General features: G+C 54.8%; 1 protein-coding gene across 2 annotated transcripts in view; it reads left to right on the top strand.

The window, feature by feature from the left end:
- Positions 1 to 18,857, top strand: part of ITSN1 (intersectin 1) — a 211,444-nt gene that overhangs the window by 169,397 nt on the left and 23,190 nt on the right. Inside the window, exons 29-30 of one of the 2 annotated variants that reach the window (XM_025871885.2) lie at positions 11,913 to 12,034; positions 13,796 to 13,902. In XM_025871885.2, coding sequence (XP_025727670.1) covers positions 11,913 to 12,034; positions 13,796 to 13,902 — 229 coding nt within the window. Of the gene's footprint in view, positions 1 to 3,035; positions 4,979 to 11,912; positions 12,035 to 13,795; positions 13,903 to 18,857 lie in introns of those variants that run through there. The other variant, XM_025871877.2, reaches the window with a different exon arrangement.

Raw genomic sequence — 18,857 nt, 5'->3', positions numbered from 1 at the left:
TGTGATTGCGGGCAAGTTACTTAACCCCGTTGTGCTTCCGGCTCTTCATTTACGTACGGAGGGACAATGATAGCACCAAGCCCCCACAGGTAATAGCCTTGGAGAGAAAGGGCATCTGCATCTGGTCCCTGAGCATGAAGGAATCCGTTTTACTGGCTTCTTGCTTATTTGCAATGAATCCAGACTGTGGAGGGTTGTGTGCATTTTTTAAGACTGAGGGGTGTGTGCATTTTAAGACGTTACAGAAAAAGTGCTTTTGCAGATTAGGGATTTCAGAGAGAAAAGACTGGACGGCTTCCTTAGAACCATCAGACATCTCGTTCACTCATGCACACGTCCAGGCCCCTTTCCTCCACCAGTGGGAGGCCCACCTGGGTTGAAGCAAGCAGCTTTCTACACACCTTCCTCCCGTTCCCTAAGTGTGCCGTGCACACGGCCTCATCAGCAGACTCTTGGCAAATGGGAAAAGCCGCCCTGTGTTTCACACGGCTGGTGGCAGGGAGGCCAGGGAGGCTGACAGAGCAAATGGAATGTGCGAGGCTTCTAAATGTCATATCTGGGGACGGTGTTGGCAGGCCCATGCAGCGCCCCACAGTAAACCTGCCACAGATGCCTTGGGTCACTGGATCCTTTCTTTCTCATCACTGCATTCCGGGGCCTTGTGTTCTCTCACCAGCAAAGCCTGGAACGTTCAGCCCCAAAACATGCCAGGAGCGTGTTCTTTTTGGTTTTTCTTGTTTTTGTTTTTGTTTTTAAGCAACCATAAAGCTTGGATAAGGGACATGTGTCACGAGGGGGTGCCACCCCAAAGCGCCGTCTCCAGAGTAGCCACCCCCAGCATGCTCGAAGACTGGGAGATTAGTTCTCTCCTGCCCCATCGCAGACGCCCTGAGGTGCCTCTCAGGATCCAGAGCTTTCTGTCTGGGATACGCCTGCTCCGTGTGCCAGGCCTCCAGCACACCTCGAACCCTATAATCTGCCGCAGCAGAAAAGGTGAAACCAGGATGCCCCTCTCCTCTGTGCGGCATGACCTTGTTCCCAGGCCACTGTGGGGAGATCCCACACGTCTGAGTCATCGGCATGACCCTCCACTGTCACGGTCTCCCTCATAGGAACCCTCACCCCACCCCACCCTCAAGGGGCAGAAGTATCTCTGCCCATCGTCTCCCTCTCTCTCCCCTGCCCCTCCCACCACCCTGCTGTGTCAAGGGCCAGAACAGCTCCTGGGAGACCAGGAGGGGCCCAGCCCACCTGCATCTCCTGGCGACTCCTTGATGAGGCCAAGGAACATGGAATGAGGTGACAGGGCTGTGCTCAGGGAAACACGAGCAGACGAGGTGCCTGCTCTCATGAAGCTTGTAGGAGCCAGAGGAAACCACCAGCAGACAAATAAGCAGTCATTTCAGCTAGTGCTGGATGACATGGGCCAGAGCGGGACTGAGGGCCAGGGCTATCGCAGATGGGATGGCCCGGGAAGGCCTCTCTAGAGAGGTGATATGGGGGTGGAGGTCTGCCAAGGTCACGGGGAAAAGTGTCTTAAGCCTGAGGAATAGCAAGTACAAAGGCCCTGAGGTTGACCGAGTTTCTCCTGCCCTCCCGTTAGGACCACTAGCCTTCTAACTGGTCCCTGCTCCATGCTCCCTGTCTTCCAGCCTCTTCTCCACCCCGTGCTCTGCTCACCATCACCCCAGGGTTCCCGGTCCTCGGGTGCTAAGGCCCCAAATCTTGTAGTTGGGCTGAGGCCCTGCCTGAGCTCTCCCTTCTCCAGTGCTTGATTTTTTAGCATAGCTCAGTTGTCACTTGCTCAAGGAGGCCTTCCCTGGTCAGCACCTTCCTCTCTGAGTTGCTGATGGAACACCCACAGATGGCTGCTCTCATCCGAGGGATTCTAGCACCTGAATGTGTGGCAGGTGCAGGGGACATGGGCCTCTAGCTTGCAGGAGGTGACACTGATGCTTGACGAGGTGAAGTCCCGGGCTGCGCCCCTTACGGGGCTGGTTGCTAGCATCCCGATCTGTCATTCTTTCGGCCACCTTCAAGTAACCGTGATGGCCCCCAACAGAGGTCCAATGGGGTTCCAAGCGGCCCTCTTGAAAACTCTCTGCTCTGACGGTGGAAATGCCCACTTTCGTCACCGGTCCCCACCTTAGAGATCGCAAGACTCAACCTCCCAGAGCCTCTTCTCCCCCGCCCTGCCCCCAGGGCTCGGGGGCATGTGGGCTTGGGTCTGTGGACCCCCCCATTGTCCAGTCCCACACAGCCTGTCTCGTCTTACCCAACCAACACCGCCCCTCCATCACCGCCGTCTCCTCACCACCTTGCAGGGGCCTTGGTCACGGTGAAGCCACGGGGGGGCCCCAGCCCGCCCCACCTCCCCCACCTCCGTCCTCCCACCTCCACCCTCCTTTCCCCACTGCCCAGCCCGGCACCACCGACTCGCCACGACTCAGCCCTTTGCTGAACCGCTAGTTACTCACCACACGCGAAGCAGAGTGGGTGGAGGCCGGTGCCCAGACACACGGATACTCAGCCTCCGCACGAGACTGTGCGCCCCCGGGGGCCAGGCCTGCGCCCCACAAAGATCCACACAGGAACACCACTAATACGTAGCAATTCTAGCCCCCCTTTTACGGTTTATTTTGCGGGACGCCCCATTCCCGCCCCCCCCCAGCTTTCAAGCCGGAGGGTAGTGACTGCCGTGAACAGGTGCATGGCCCCCAGGGTGCCGAGCCCACGGGGGTCGCTCAGGAGCCGTGGCAGACAGGACCCTCGTCCCGCGGACTCGAGCCTTCCTCCCCAGTTAGGCCACGAGGAGACAACCCCCTGGCCTTCAGTCCCCAGGCTGCGTGTGGCCTTGAATGCTACCCCAAGCCGTGCTTGGGAAGGCACCGTGGCTTACAAGATCAATTCCCACGAGGAGACCCTAGGCCCGGCCGTGAGCTTAATAGGCGTAAGAATTGTCATTCATCGTTCTTGTAACCGCCCTAACTGCGATGTATTTATGCGTGTATCTGGTTTTCTGTCTCCCCCACTAGAATGGAAGCTCCATGAAAGCAGGGACCCGCGCGCATCTATGCAGTTGCTGACACTGAGCAGGAAATGTCCCGGGCTCAGGTGGTCTCTTGTGTTCCACGGGGTCAGTTTGCCAAGTTAGGAGAGACTGCAGGGGACCAGGCTCTTCTTAGAGCCTCGAGAAGAAAGTTCCGTTGGGAGGAGGAGCACGCCTGCCCCTCCGCACCGCCAGAGCTGGGTCCTGGGACTGGTCAGCCGAGGGTCCTCTTCAGACGACACGCAGCTGCCTGGACCCCAGCCTGGCTGCCGCCCACCCCTGCCAGCCCTGGGCGCCAAAGACAAGAGCGTCCTCGCAGCGGGGCATGGGGATGAGCCACCCTGGGCCCACTCTTTGAGAAGCTGGCGGTTTCCTTGCGAGTCTCCGTCTCCCAAGACAGCAAGAGTGCAGGCTGTATTCCTGCTAGCAGAAGTCACCGTGCCTCTCTGGTCGCTGCTGTCCCGTCGACATGACGGGGGCACTGAGCAGAGTGACCTCCTGAGCTCTGGCCCGAGCGTGAGGGGTCCGGCAGGGGCAGCGTGCCTCCAGGAACACGGCGTCGGAGGCCATCTGGGCTCCGGGCCCTAGACGGAGGGACGGCATTCCGGGTCACAGCCTTCATTTCCCTTTGGACGGTGACCCGCCTCGGTCTGGAATCGGTTCAGCCGTTGTGACAACTCTCCTGCTACGGGAGCCTGGACGGATCTAGTTTCTGAGCCTTGCTCCCTTTCTTGCTTTCTGGGCAGGCTTCCGATGCAGCGGTCCTCACTCTTGGCTGCACGTTGGAGCTATTGGGAAGCTTCACGACTTAGGGATGCCCAGGCCGCACCCCGGCCAGGCGGATTTGACTGGTCCAGGGGACCACAGGGATGCTGGGCTTTATAAAAGCCCCTCAGGTGATTCCCATGTGCAGCCCGACTCTGGGGCCACAGCCCGCACCCCACCCCCATGCATCTGCCTCGGGGACCCTTCTGCAACACAGCCCAAGCCTCTCCCGGCTCCACCACCAAAGACCATCTCGCCCTGCTGTTCAGACTCCTTGACCATGCTTTCCCACCTGGGCTGACCTGTGGCCCCAACCCCCAGACTGAAGAGTTGAAGGCCCTTACCCCCAGGCCCCCAGAATATGACTGTATATGGAGATGGACCCTTTATGAGGTCATCAAGCTGAGGCTGTTATGGGGGCCCCACGCCAATCTGACTGGTGTCCTTAACGAGAAGAGGAGATTTGGACACAGAGATTCACCAGGGGGACGATTTTGTACTGAGGAAAGGCCGTGTGAGGAGAACATGGCCATCTGCCCGCGAAGGAGAGAGGCCTCAGAAGAAACCAGCCCTTCAGGCACCTTGACCTTGGCCTTGCTGCCTCCGGAGCTGGGAGACTCCATTTCTCTCCTCTGTGCACCCCCACCCCCCCTCAGCCCCTGGAGCTTTGTTACAGCAGCTCTGGTGGATGAATATGTCACCTTCCCAGCAAGGCGGGAGGCATGGTGGCCCAGAGCGGAAGCTCCCGGTACGACTCCCTCCGCTGTTGATTAACCGAGGCTTTGGCAAGGTACTTCTCCGTGCTTCAGTCGTCCTGTCTGTTCAATGGGAAACTAACAGCAGTACCTACCACACAGGATGGTTGGTGAGGACTCAGTGAGGTCACGAGCATACGGTGCTTGGAAGCGTGTGGCCTGTGGGAGCATCCAGCGTGGCTCTCCTTCCACCCTGTTACCCCCGCATCTGCGTCCCCCACCCCGGGTCTGGGGCTCCGGGCATCCTGCTCTTCCTCCCCTTTTCTCTGCCCACTCCCTCTGCTTGGCTCCCTCTCTCCTTCTTCCCACCCTGACGGAGCCCAGCTCAAATTCCTGCTCCTCTGGAATGTATTCCGCGGTCCCTCTGGTCCAAACTACTGCCTCACATTCCAATAAAAATGTGTCTGTACTTCTAACGCCCCAATTTGCCTTGTGTATCCAAGGGATTTGTGTGTGGCCGCTGCTAAGGGCCCCTGGGATACTGCAGGATAGTACACATTGAAAGCAGGAGCTCAGGGGGTGGGCGGCTGGCTCAGTGGAGCGCGCGACTCGATCCCGGGGTTTTGGGTTCGACCCCCCCCCCATGTGGGCGTGGAGATTACTTAAAAATAAAATCTTCTAAAAAGCCAGAACAAAACGAACCGAAAAGAAAGCAGGAGCTCAGGAAGGAGGGACAACAAAGGCTTGGGGGTAACAGAACCGGGGCCAGGAATGAGCTGACAAGCGCATACCGTGGGGCACTTGACGCCACGCCAGGGATTCCAGCCCTGGCTCTGAAGCCACGAGCGTTCTGCCTTTTGTTACAAAGCTACCAATATTCTCCTTTATGGCAAGTTAAGAGAGACCTGAACCCCGAGAGTAATTTGATTTTTGCAAATTCTCAGTCGTCACGAAACTGCCTGGCAGCCCACATAGACCGGAGCCCCCTTCTTGGGAGAACGCTTTATCTGGAAGCCAAAAGTTGGTACTTTTGAAGCTGCTGGGTTATACTGAGTGTGGCCGGGTGGGAACCCCCAGAGGGAGCTGGTGGGTCCCCAAGACAGGCTGGACAGGGCGGCCTGGGCTTTGGCGCCATCAGGGGGCACCCCTCTGACGTCCCCCCCAACAGGTCTCCATGCTCCCCCCTAGCTTCTCTAGACCCCCATGGAAATCTAGTCTCAGGGACTTCAGCTCTGAGGTCTCGAGGGCTGGCAGCTTACAGGGGTGCCTCTGCAAGGAAGCTGTGCTTTGGCAAGAACAGCGCCTGGATGGGCTGCCCGAGCCTCTAGTAGACCGAGGCTCCCCGAGGACAAGGACCCCGCTCACCTCATTCATCCGCAAGTCCCAGCTCCAGGCACAGCACATGGCGGGAAGGGCCAAGTTCACAGCTGAGAGAATGGGGTGGGGGTGGTGGGGGGCGGTCAGACATCAGCTGCAGGTCAGCTGCAGGTGGAGGGCGAAGCGCTCTGACCAGAGAGCCCTCCTCTATGGCACATCCGCTGTGACCTTTCCTATAGGATGAGCCACCCACGTGTGCCATTCTGGCCATGGGGTTGAAGGCAGCACAGGTAGATTCATTTTCCCAGAAGAAATCCAGTGTAGCCTTGGGGGGGCGTGGGCTCACCTGGCAGGAGACACCAGGACCCATGAGGCTCCCGTGTCCCACATTCAGGCCAAGCCTGGAGAAGCCTTCAGGAGAGATGGGATCTCCAGCTCCAGTGTGTACCCTGGGGAGCGGGGCCATGTTAGCCGGACGATTTGGGCGGCGTGTTTCCAGAGACATTGCTATATAGCCTTTCCCTTAAAGATGAAAAACCATTGCCTGAGTTTCCATACGGCTGAGTGGTACCCAGATTTCTCACCTGGGCCCTCTGGCATCATGACCTCACCTCCCACCTTACCCTCTTTCCACTTCGCACCTTATCCCCCACAGCATCTCTGCATTGACCGGGCATGCCGGCCCGGCACCCCCAACGTGATGGCCCCATCCTCCCTGATACGGGCCCTCCCCCCGCCCCCGCCTCGAGGAGCCTTCCTCCCTCGGGGTGAGGAGCGAGGCGCGTCTACTTCTCTGAGCCCTACCGACTCTGCCATCCCCGTGGCCTACAGGCCCGGTCTCTGTTGCCTGCTATTTTAAGTTTAGTTTTCATGTCGAGCCTCCCTCTGGGAGGGAGGCTGTGAGTTTCCTTGAGGACAAGGACATTATCTTGCTCATTTCTGTGTCTCTTGGACTTCATAGGAACTTAGTACATATTTACTGACCATCTTATAGTATACCTTGGCCCGTTCATAACAGGAACAAAGCCTGTTTATTTGCTTTGCCCGGGGGCCAGCTTGCTGTGGGGGCTGGTTTGGTTTTTTTAAATTATGGACCTTGTTGGGACAGGAATGAGAATGGTGGGGGGTTGTGGAGAGGGGTGATTCTCAGGTTTTACCCTAAGTACTTCTGTATCCTTTGAACTGTTTACATTAAGCCTGTGTTTATGTATTACTTTGGTAATAAAGCAATTTATTTAGACTGTGCTGTTCATAGGAATATTTTCTAATTGAGGGGACAAGATGACCTTTTTGGGTAAGATTTTCCCGTATTCTTTCCAGTACCCCAGACTCAAATCCTTCCAAAGGGGTATCATGGCTCTCTCCATGTTGTAAATGTGTCTAACTCCACAAGATTATAAGGGACAGCACATAGATTAGGAATTTTATGTGGGCTGTAATTGGGGATCATTTTTAACTGCCTGGAGTCCCTTGCAATATTATTGCAGCTGTGAGTGGATTATGGTTAGTTCTAAGAATCCCTTCATCACACCGAGATGTCCGTGAAAAGTTATTTGCTGTACTTTATCCTCTCATTTTTCACTGGGAAAGGGAGCCAGCGAACCATGTTTATCCTGGTTCCCAAAGGAGAGAAGGACCATGTCCCTCCACCCTTAAAGAAAACTCTTTTATTTGAAATGTCTTTTCCATTTACCCTGCTCTGAATAATGGAGTTTTTAAACTCGTTTGTTTTTCTAAATATTAAATTTTCAAAGAAAGGATGTTTTTTAGTTTAAACTGCCTATTTTAGGTCTGTAATGGTTCTCTCGGTCTGGCACCCACCAACAAGAATTTTCAAAACAGCATCCTACGGGTCAGTTGAGTAGCTAAAAAGACAATTCAAAGCCAAGAGTGTTGGCTTATAATGCTGAGACAAATCTCCCCGAAATATCTTTGCTTTTCTTTGCATGCTGGGGCCCGGAGAGGCCACCTGAGCCCTCCTCTTGTCTCTGGGCACGCTGGTAGGTGGGCGGCATGGGGTGGAACTTGTTGAGACAAGCAGTGCAGAGTCACACAGCATCTCTCAGCTCCATCAGCCCTGACGTGGGTCTGCTGGGTGGATGACCACAATGTGTCATAGACCTCCAGTGCACCCCAAACTGGCCCCAGCACCTGGGATTCTTGGACTGATGGCCTCATTCTCTGCCCCCGCCTCCAGACCTTTTGCTATTGCTTTGGCTCTGAGCTTCTTCAAAACCATGTAAAACTTGAAGACTCCAAAGAACTTCTGAAATCCAGAGCAAGCCATTTCCTGTTAGGTGTCTTCCTGGATCCTCGTTTCCAATTTCTCAGTCATCCTAAACGTGCCTGCTGGTCGCTTGCACCATCCACGCTGCAGAGGGTAGTCCTGGTCCCGTTGTCAGGTTCCAGTAATGTCAGCGTTTCTCAGTGGTGGGCTGTTGACATTGGGGCAGGCAATTCTCTGTCCTGTATATTGCAGGACATGTAGCGGCTCTGGTCCAGCCCACCCAATCCCAGCCATCACCTCTAGTCATTACGACAACCAAGAATGCATTCTCAGCCTGGGGGTGGGGGTGAATGCAGTAGGAGCCTCAATTTGGGGGGAGGTCAGTACCACCTTCAGCCTATGGGGAGTAGTGCCACCCCCAGCTGAGGACCCCAAGGTTCTTAGCCGTGTGTTCTGGAGGGCAGGCATTTCTCTTCTTTCATGGCGAATCCTTAGCACCCATCAGCTAGTGCCAGACTCATGATGGGGCCTCAGTAAATATTTGTCGAACGAATGAATGAGACCCCCAAACAAGCTTCAAGAGGGCCTGTGAACCTTGTAAAATTGCGTGCAAAATGTGTGTGCATGTTATGTGTGTCTCACACATGGGTTTTCTGGGGGCGGAGTTTATAGCATCCGTGATAGCTTCCAAGGGAACTTGTGACCTAAGGGGACGTTCAGCAGACTGTCCAACCGGGGTCCACCGCGAGCCCGATGTTTGTATCCCTGCACACCTCATTGCACAGTGTTTGTGGGATGAATCTTAGAACACCAGCTCTAAACAATATTCTAATATCCCCGCAGCAAGCAATGTCCTGCACATTCTAGGGGAGACTCTGTTCCCTGAGTCTCATCACCCAAGTCCCTGCCATGCAAAGACAGTATTCTGTCCTATAACAAGAAATGGCCTTGCCCCTGGGCTCCTTGACTCACTAACAGGAAGGTCTGGTGAGAACAGGGCAGGCACGAGATGTTTCCTCCCGAGCTGAAGAGTGTTTCCCGGGGGGCTTTCCTCACGAAAGCCAAAGGAATTGGGGGCATCACGCTACTTCCCAGAAGCCGAAGCTCACACAGCTGGGCAGAGGGTGGCCGAAGGAACCAGAGTGAGCGATCAGGACTTGCTTCCTTCCTGAGAGTTCGCTGTGGAAGCAGTCGTTCTAATAAAGCACAGCCAATGCCCCAAGAACAGCTGGGCCAGGCTGGGGGTTGAGCAGAGGGTCCAGGTTCCAGATTCATTTGCAGACCTGCCTGGTGGTTTATGCTCCGCTCATGGACCCGGTGGAATGACAGCGTGACCCGGCTGCCATGGCCCGCGTGGAATGACAGCTTGGCCTGGCTGCGGTGGCTTTCAGTGAGGTCTTAGATGGATGGGTATGGAGGGTATTAACGTAAGGATGGCTCATCCCTGCTGCTTTCCCAGCATGCATCTGCCTGCCCATCACGGAATTGTCCTGTTCCAGGAAGAGAAGCTACGGCATTCTAGAAAGGGCCTTTGGCCAGGGGAGGGGACAAGACTGGGTACTGGAAGCACCCAGACTTGGAGTTAATCTCTGGCACAAACATTCGGTGGGAAGTCAGTGATATCATTCGCCCCCAGAGGGATCATTCTATTGGCAGAAGCTTCCAGCATATTGATTACCGAGGGGGAAGATGGAAACTTGGAGAAACCCCTGACAGCCCAGAGTAAGCTTCCAAGCTTTAGTTTGCCTAAAAAAAAAAAAAAAAAAAATCACCTGGAGAGCTTGTTGCGTCAGATTCCTGGGCCCCAACTCCAGGTCGTCTATTCCGCAGGGGCCTGATAATTTGATTTCTGACAAGTTCCCTGGTGTTGCTACCGTGGGTCTGGGAACTCTGAGAACCCCTGGTGGCCGCTGGGTTTTCACATCATGCTCCGTTGCGCCCCCTTGTGGGCATATGGTATGCCAACAGCAAGTGGCTGGGACTCTGCTCCCACTCCCACCGACATCCAGGACACCTCTCAGTCTGTTTGACAAATCTGGTTTTTTTGTGATTAAACGAAGAACCCCTCATAAAAAGGAGAGGAGAGGGGCGCCTGGGTGGCTCAGACGGTTAAGCGTCTGCCTTCGGCTCAGGTCATGATCTTGGGGTCCGAGGGAGTCTGCTTCTCTCTCTCTCTCTGCTGTTCCCCCTGCTTGTGCTCTCTCTCTCTGTCAAAAATAAATTTAAAAAAAATCTTAAAAAAAAAAGGAGAGGAGAACCCACTGGCCTGGAACAGGGGGGGGGGGGGTCCAGGCCTGTTGGAGGGGCGCCCCCCGAGAACGGAGCTTCCCGGGCTTCATCCCAGAGTGCCTGTGTCACGAGGCAGCTTCTACTGATAACCTGAGAACATCTGATGCAAACAAAACCCGAAATGACCAGCCAGGTGAGCAGAGGCAAGGGCAGGCACCGTCTCCTGTGTGTGCCCCCTGTAAGGTCAACAGAGCCCCTTCCCTTGGGCACCTGGGGCCACAGATGGGCCCAGCTGCCTGCCACTGGAGGGGTTTCCCTGTCTGTCTGCAGGCTTGCTGCTCAGCTCCTAGAGGCCAAGGCGGCAGCCTGGCTCAGAGTTTACGTGGCGCTGTCTGAATGCGCTCCACACTGATCTGCCCTGTCCCCACGCCCATCAGGAGCCTCGGCACAGCCCCTTCATCCTCCAAAATCCAACCTCAGGATAACCTGGTGCCCTCCTGGAGCTTGGACCCAACAGGAGTGGTCTGGGGTCAAGCCCAGTTTCTGGTCTCAAAGTGTCAGGTTCGACTTTCGGCCACCACCCAGCTGAGACATCTTGGGCGGGTCAACCTGTCTAAACCTCCGCGTCCCTGTGTGTAAAATGGCGATGATTATAGTATCTGTGTGAGCCTTAAGCACAGCTGTCCACATACTTGGATAGCGCCTGGCTCAGGACACACCGGCCAACTGCTACCTAGTCTCCTCTCGATGTTATTTCAGCGGCCTGGAGGGGGCAGGAACGTGCCCCACCCGTATGAGTTTGCTGGGGTTGCTGCAGCAAAAGGCCACAGGCGGGGTGGCTTACAACAACGGAGGTTTATTTTCTCACCGTTTTGGAGATAAGCACAAAATCAAGGTGTTGGGTAGAGCCACGTGCCTCTGGAGGATTTTAGGGGTGATTTTTTTTCCATGCGTTTCTCGTAGCTTCTGACGGCTGCTAGCAACCTTGGCATTCCTTGGCTTGTAGCTGTTTCACCCCAGTCCTTGCCTGTGTTGCCACATGGCCTTCTTTCTGTCTGTCTCTGTATGTCTTCTTCTTCCTGTTTTTTTAGAAGATTTTATTTATTTATTTTATTTGAGAGAGAAAGAGAGCAAGCAGGGGGAGGGGCAGAGGGAGAGAGAATCTTAAGCAGATTCTGCACTGGGCGTGGAGCCAGACGTGGGACTTGCTCTCACCACCCTGAGATCATGACCTGAGCCGAAAACCAACAGTTTGGACGCTTAACCAACTGAGCCACCCAGGTGCCCCTGGATATCTTCTTCTAAGGACACCAGTCACTCAGGCACCCCTGGATATCTTCTTCTATGGACACCAGTCATATTGGATTAGGGCCCACCCTAATTGAGTGTGACTTCATCTTAATTTGATTATATCTGCAGAAACCCTATTCCAAATAAGGTCACATTCACAGGTACCAAGGGTTAGAACTTTCATGTGTATTTTTAGGGGACACACTTCAACCCCTAACAGTGCCCAGCCAGAGGGAGACCACAGGGGCCAGCAGGCGTGGGGCCCCGGGGCTCTTCACTGAGAAGCTGTATGGGCTTCCCCAGACTTGGACTGAAATGTCCCGACGGTTGTGTTTTTCAGGGTGTTCAGACTTACACCTCTTGGATATGTTGACCCCAACCGAGAGAAAGCGACAAGGATACATCCACGAACTCATTGTCACAGAGGAGAACTATGTCAATGACCTGCAGTTGGTCACAGAGGTAATGGCAGCAGTGGGTGCCGGGAGTGCTGGGGGGCACTGGCAGAGGGTGGGGGGGTGCTGCTTAGTGAAGGAGAATGGCCTCCTGATTCTCAGCCTGAGAAATTTTCTGACGCGTGGGGAGTATCTGGATGGTAAATCACATAGGAGATTCATACCCAAGAGAAGAAGTTTGGACTGTCATCTGTGGCCCTCTGAGTCATCCCTATTTGGGGGCAGAGATGACTTGTGCCAAGGTATGAATGAGTCCGTGAGGAGGTGTATGGAAGGAGACACATGGGCAGCGATTGAGAGTCTAGAGAAGCAGTGGCTCAGCCTCCACCTGGTTGATGCCGTAGAGCAGGTCCTGTGGTCTTCCGGCCCTCAGGGTTGGCATCTGAAAATCGCCGCCAATCCGGCCGATATCTCAAGTTATTCCTAGCGGTACATATTACTCCCGAGGAAAATCTGTTGCTGAGGATGAAGATGTTTCCTTGCAGGTCCCCATGCCCCCCCCCCATGTCCTGGATGATGCCTCGTTTTGTTTCTCCTCCCAGGTAGCTGTCGAAAGGCCTGGGCCACTTGGTCTAGAAGGCTGGGGAGATGCAGAGTTGGGGACCCCTGCTTTTCAAGAAGCCTTTGGTCCATACTCATGGGAGGTGGCCATATTGGCAAACAGGGGTTTGCAGAACTGGATGTCAGGGTCACTCTACAGTTTGAAAAGTACTGTAAGAGTTTTGAAACTCCTGCCCCCTCCCCACCTCCTACCACCTAACAGTTGTGCAACCATCTCCTTGGACAGTCTTACACCCAGGAAGCCACCGCTCAGCTGCCCCGTGTTGAATGAGTACAGAAGGCAGGATAGGTTTGGGGTCCAGGAGGCCACCAGTCATGCCTAGGAAGTGTTGATGCACACTCAAAAAAGGTGCCCCCTCCTCAAGACACGTGAGAGTCCCTAAATATACAATCTCGGATGTCTAGGATGTGAGTGTCGCCCCCTTAGATGTGGCACTTTTGTGTAGTGGTCTGGTATATGCCGGGTTCCACGTCGGCTTAAGAACTCACGGGAAGAATAGGGCTCCCAGAGATCAGCCTGAGCCCGGCCACGTTTATGTCAATGATAGGCTGTCCCATCTCTAAAGAACCTTCCGAAGTGCCCCATGCCTCCGGTGCTAGATAATGACCTCTTTGGAGGCCCAGGCTCCCCACGTGGGGCTGGGCGGAGAGCTGTGATTTACCCCGAGTCACCCAACCACATGGAGCTTGGAGCCTGGGCAGGCTCCTTTCTTTCCCGCAGCCAGTCCCTACACTGGCCCAGCAGGGGCCAGAAGCCCCCACCCAGGGTCCCTGTTGGAGGCCCCGCTGCTTACGGCTGCTCTCCTCGGGATGCCCAAGGCTTGTCTGGGGAGCAGATGCTGCAGGCGAGCATGAAGCGAGCATGCACACCCACGTGCATCTTGAAGCCCCCACTTTTCCTGGCTGCGCCCATCCCCCACCGTGGGCAGGGAAGAGTGTGTGGGACCTTGCACAGACCTCTCGGCTTTGTCCTGGGGGAGGGAAGGCCCAGCCTCGAGAGTTCAGCTGGCCTCCCCCCGTCAAACAGGGCAGACCTGATGGGGACCCCCAGCGGCTCAGGCAGAGGAGGGGCCATCTGCTGCAGATGCTGCTGGAAGGCGCAGCTGCCCGCGGGCCCTTCCATGCGTGGAACAGAGCTGCGTGCATTGTGCTCGAGTTGTGAGCTAACTGTTTGCTTTCTGAACCGCTTCGTTTTCTGCACCTGTAGATCTTTCAGAAACCCCTGATGGAGTGTGAGCTGCTGACGGAGAAAGAGGGTGCTATGATTTTTGTTAACTGGAAGGAGCTGATTATGTGTAATATCAAACTACTGAAGTAAGCCTCTCTCCCCTAACCCCGGCCTTGCTTCGCGCCCCCTGCCCCCCAGCTCTCACACACTAGCACCTCTGTGTGGCTTCGTGCTTGTGTCCCCCCTGCATGCCGCCCCATGTTTCTTTCCGCCTCTTCCACTCCTTTCCACTTACAAGCACCGTGGCTCCTTGTCGCCCCGATGCTTCCCGGAAACACCCCCAGTCTGGCATTGCAGAGTCAATCACCAAGTTCCTGCTTTCACCGCAGGTCTAGAGTCTGCAGAGCAGGGGACCCTCCCCCCGGCCCTGGCTCCCTCCTGGGGGGCCTGGGCCAGCTCCCCACTTGCCTGCCTGCAGACCTGGGGTCCCCGGGGCACATGTTCTCTTGGGACGTTCTTGGCTCCTGTGGATAGAGAAGGGTTGGAGCATTTGCTGCCCGCGGTCAGCGTTTCCTCGGGCTCACGCTCTGAGAAGCCTGCCTGGAGCCTTTGATATTTTATTCCCATTGCAGTTTCCAGAGGCGGCTGCAGGGAGGAGGCCCTGGGCTGGGAGTCAGGAGCCCTGGGTTTGGAGCCCAGCTCCCTGCCCTGCCTCTTTGAGCCTCCGTGTCCCCCACTGTCCAGTGAGGGGCCTGGATTATGTCATCACAAAGGCCCCTTCCAGTTCTAAAACTAACCTCCCAGATCTGGGCCCAGCAGGCCATACTTTGGAACATGACTTGCTAAGAACACAGAGTAGGTCCATGGTGGTCCAGCCGGCAGGGAGGACGGGCCACCCTCTGCCGGGCCCAAGAGTGCAACGCAGCCCCGGGTAGCTGGCACCCCTTCCTGAGCTCTACCTTCATGTGATTAGGAAGGGGCAATTTCCTAAGTGTGAGCCCTTGTTCTTATAGAGTAATTTCAGGTCTCCACTTCTCCTGAGTGTGTTCGGGAGTGGTTGGGGGATGGAGAGAGCAGTGGGGGTAAAGTAAAAATACGACATCTGCTTTCTCTATGTTTGGGAAAGCAAATACTCAGAGATGACCCCCAGGGGTGCTTTTGAGAAAGCACTTCCATCCTCCCCCTCGAGCACGGTGCTGTGTAAGCTCCTGAGCGTGGCTATGGGTCAGATGCTTGGGCTCACACCTTGCTCTTTGCCCTGCTGCCTGTGTCTTTGGGCGAGTCACTTACGTTCTCCAGGCCTCGGTGTTCTCATCTGTAAAATGGGGATGATAAAGCGTACCTCCTGTGTAGGGTGATTATTGTGGGGTCTTTAGATGACACGCACCTGGCCGTCGTAAGTGCTGGACTCAGCCCCCTGGCCTTGGAGAGGAGCTGTCCTATCACTGGGGCAAGCGGGCTGGTTAAGGCCCGAACCTACATGTGCTGAACCTAAAGGGCTGGAGACAAGTTGTTTCAAAATAGACACAAGAGTTTTCTGTTGGAAATATACCTACAGGTGAACCCCCCTCTCCTTGGGCAGCCATCAGTGGGGCGGCAGGGAGGTGGCCGGTGTGTCTGATGTTCCCAAGTGGCCCCCGCCTCCCGTCGGGAATGTACTGCCACGCTGCTCCCCAGACCTCCCCATACCTGTCCCCCCATCTCACCCTACCCCCTGTCCTGGCAGGGGAGCAGAAGCCCCTTCCTCGAGCTCTGTCACGGCCAGGCTCGCGCGCTCCTTCCTCCTGTTAGCACGGATGTGCTCCCCAGCCCCGGAGGTGGAGCCTGCAATGCTGTTTCAGCTGGGGAAGCCAGGCTCAGAGAGGGCGAGTGACTTGTTGAAGTCACACAGCAGGCAAGCCTGTGCTCCGGGCTGCTCTGTGGATCGCCCACTGGGGGTTCCCGCCAGTCCTGCCCCCGATGGAAAGAACGTGGAACCAGGAGGCAAATGTCCTAAGTTTTTGTCCAGCGTTCCAGCACCTTCTAACTTGTTCTGGGCAGTTTCCTTGGGCAGATGAACTCTTGGACCCCTTGTTTCGGGGCCTGTAAAACTGCAGTCATGGTGCCCGGCTTGTCGAGCGCGCGGGGCTCTGAGGAGCGAGGAGGCCAGCTGTGGTCCAGGCGCGCCGTGAGTCCCGTCAAACCTACCTGGGGGACAGCCCCGCCTTCCAGCTCGGTGTCCCTGCGCTCCGGCCCCTTCTTCTGACGACCTGACAGTTCGTTTGGGTGAACCAATGTCTTCCTATTCTAGATGAAATATTTAAGAGGAACCACCTGGGGACCTGATTTCTTTCTTTTTTTTTTTCTTGTCAATATGCTATTATGAAAATTTTTAAACCGAAAAAGGAAAAGAATTCTAGGGTGAGCACCCATCTTGTAGACTGTACAGGGAACGTTTCGCTACATCCCTTTGTTGCATAGACTTAACTTCCTCATGCAAAGGAATCACCCCAATGATAGGGAGATTTTAGGGGTCCTTGCAGGCTGGAAGAGGAAAGCGTTTTCGGATAAAGAGGTTTGAAGGCAGCACTCCCTGGAAGGTCACTAGTGAGCCGACGCCTGTCTGTCAGTCCTGTTCCAAGGGCCAGCGACTTGTACTTGGGGTGGGAATGAAGAGGACCTGGGATTTAGGAAACAGATAAAGAAGAAATAAAATAAATGAAAACAACGGGGTGCTGACTGGGCATAGGGACTTCCTACTATGGTTGGGGATTAGAACGGATGATTCGCTCTTCCTGGTGAGTGGAGAGCTGTGAAATTTGCTTTTAAGAAGAAGAGTAGGGCAGAAAGATCTAGAACCTTTTCACAGTAAGAGTGGGCACAGGCCCCTCGGCACAGCCGTCAGGAGTGATAGCAGAAGGGACGCAGATGAGACGTAGGGCCGTGCAAACCCAGGTGCTGGGAACTGTGTTTAATCAACATCCTTTCCTGCCTCCTTGCTTGGAGGAAAATGAAGGAGCTTCTCAAAAAAAAAAAAAACCAAAAAAACAAAAAACAAAAAACTTTTCCTTAAACATAAAGTATTTGACCTTCTTTTTAACTTAAGATAGATATACTTTTATTATGAGCAGAAAACAAAAATAAAGAGTCACAAACCCATCTCGGGGTAGAGACAGGGTGGGGAGACAGGAGGGAACTTTGCCGGGGGCTGGGAGGGAGAGGCCGGGCCTGGAGGAGATGCCAGGAGTGGTCCAGGGAGAGAAGAGGACCGCGGGACACCCAGAGAGAAAGCAAGATGGCAGGCGCGGCTTCTGGAGGAAGGACAGGGCCTGCGTGGAGCAGCTCAGGCATGGAGGCAGGTCTGGGCGCTGGGGCCTGTCGTCCTAGGCTTAGTGCTTACAGACCCCGAGCTCCTGGGTCACACCGCCTGGGTTTGAGAACCGCCTCTGTATCAGCTTTGTGAGCTCGGTCAGATGACTCAGTTTCCACGCGCCTCAGGTGTGCCAATAGCCAGGAGGGAGAATAAGCAATATATGCAGAAAAGGGTGTGACACCTGGGACGTATGAGTACATGCTAGCTCTTGGACTCCAGAGGGTCAGGAGCGCTCATTCATCCAGCAAACAGCTGAGCACTCTTCGAAATGTTCATCAGCTGATCGATTGCCATGGCAGTTCAAGGCCTTGACCCAGTAAACCTTTAGTTTTTTAAAGATATTATTTTATTTATTTGAGAGAGAGAGAGAGAGAGAGAGAGAGAGAGCACCAGCAGGGGGAGGGTCAGAGGCAGAGGGAGAAGCAGGCTCCCTGCAGAGCAGGGAGCCCCATGCGGGGCTCGATCCCAGGACCCCAGGATCATGACCTGAGCCAAAGGCAGACGCTTAACCGACTGAACCACCCAGGCGCGCAACCCAGTAAACCTTTAGATGAGATCATGGACCAGCTCACCGAAGGGCAGAGCTGTGGCAACTGAGTCACGTGACCCCCGAGCCCGGTGACACCCTCCTTTCAAACCCATTCGGGCCCAGTCATCATAAGTCCTGCCTGTGCAGAACATCCCAGGGGGAGACCCCACCCCAGAACCTGACAGGTGCCTGGTCCAGAGTCGGGGCCTGACTGTAAGCCTGTCCCCTGGTTGGACAAGTTGAGTGTGTTCTGGATGAGTTCTTCCAGAACCCAGGCATTGGTTTAACCTCTTCAAGACAATGGCCATCTGCGTGTGCTCTTTCTTCTTTTCTTTGTCTCCTCCATGATTTTTTAAAAAGTGGGGTAGCAGGGTGGGGTACTTTTATTCCCTTAGAGAAAGATTGTTTTGCTGCTCCTCATACGAAAATGATGGAACGATGGAATTTCTTCCTGTTTCCATCTATAGCAAGTTTATAACATGGTTATGCAGGGCTCTGGTCCCCCATAATTGGGTAATTGGGGATGACATCACCCTTAAGCAAATTTCTACATGTTGGGAGACATTCCATACAACCCCCTCAATGAGCGGTGGCCATTTGGCCATCCTGAGGGTATGCAGTGGCCACCCCTCACACACCAAGCAGCCAGTGCTGACCAGTGCCTCTCCGTACAAGGGCATCTGCTTGAGGTGGAATTACTAATTGTTCAGACCACCTAACTTACTGCCCCTCAGATTTCTCTGCTGGACTTGTTTGCCCAGTCCAAAGATTTTTCCTTTAGCCAAAAATGTAGGAGAGAGAAGGTAAAGTGGTCTCAAGTTTTTAAAGCCTAATGCTAATATTGCAGAGCTTCCTTGGAATTCTTACAGAGCCATATCCTTACCTCAGGGCTTCTCCAGTGTGGCCATGAAAGCAGCCAAAGGAATTTAGAGTAACAACTTCCCAACCTTATGTTAAAATCATATATCATACCATTCTGTTCCATCCACCCACCCATCCACCCACCCATCCATCCACCCACCCATCCATCCACCCACCCATCCATCCACCCATCCATCCATCCATCCACCCACCCATCCATCCACCCACCCATCCATCCATCCATCCATCCACCCATCCATCCACCCACCCATCCATCCACCCACCCATCCATCCATCCATCCATCCATCCATCCATCCACCCACCCATCCATGCATCCATCCATCCATCCATCCACCCA

The sequence above is a fragment of the Callorhinus ursinus genome, unplaced genomic scaffold, assembly GCF_003265705.2.
Source record: "Callorhinus ursinus isolate GAN/ISIS: 27379988/994484 unplaced genomic scaffold, GSC_fseal_2.0 scaffold1, whole genome shotgun sequence".
NCBI lineage: Eukaryota > Metazoa > Chordata > Mammalia > Carnivora > Otariidae > Callorhinus > Callorhinus ursinus.
This window is presented reverse-complemented; position numbering and strand designations above follow the sequence as displayed.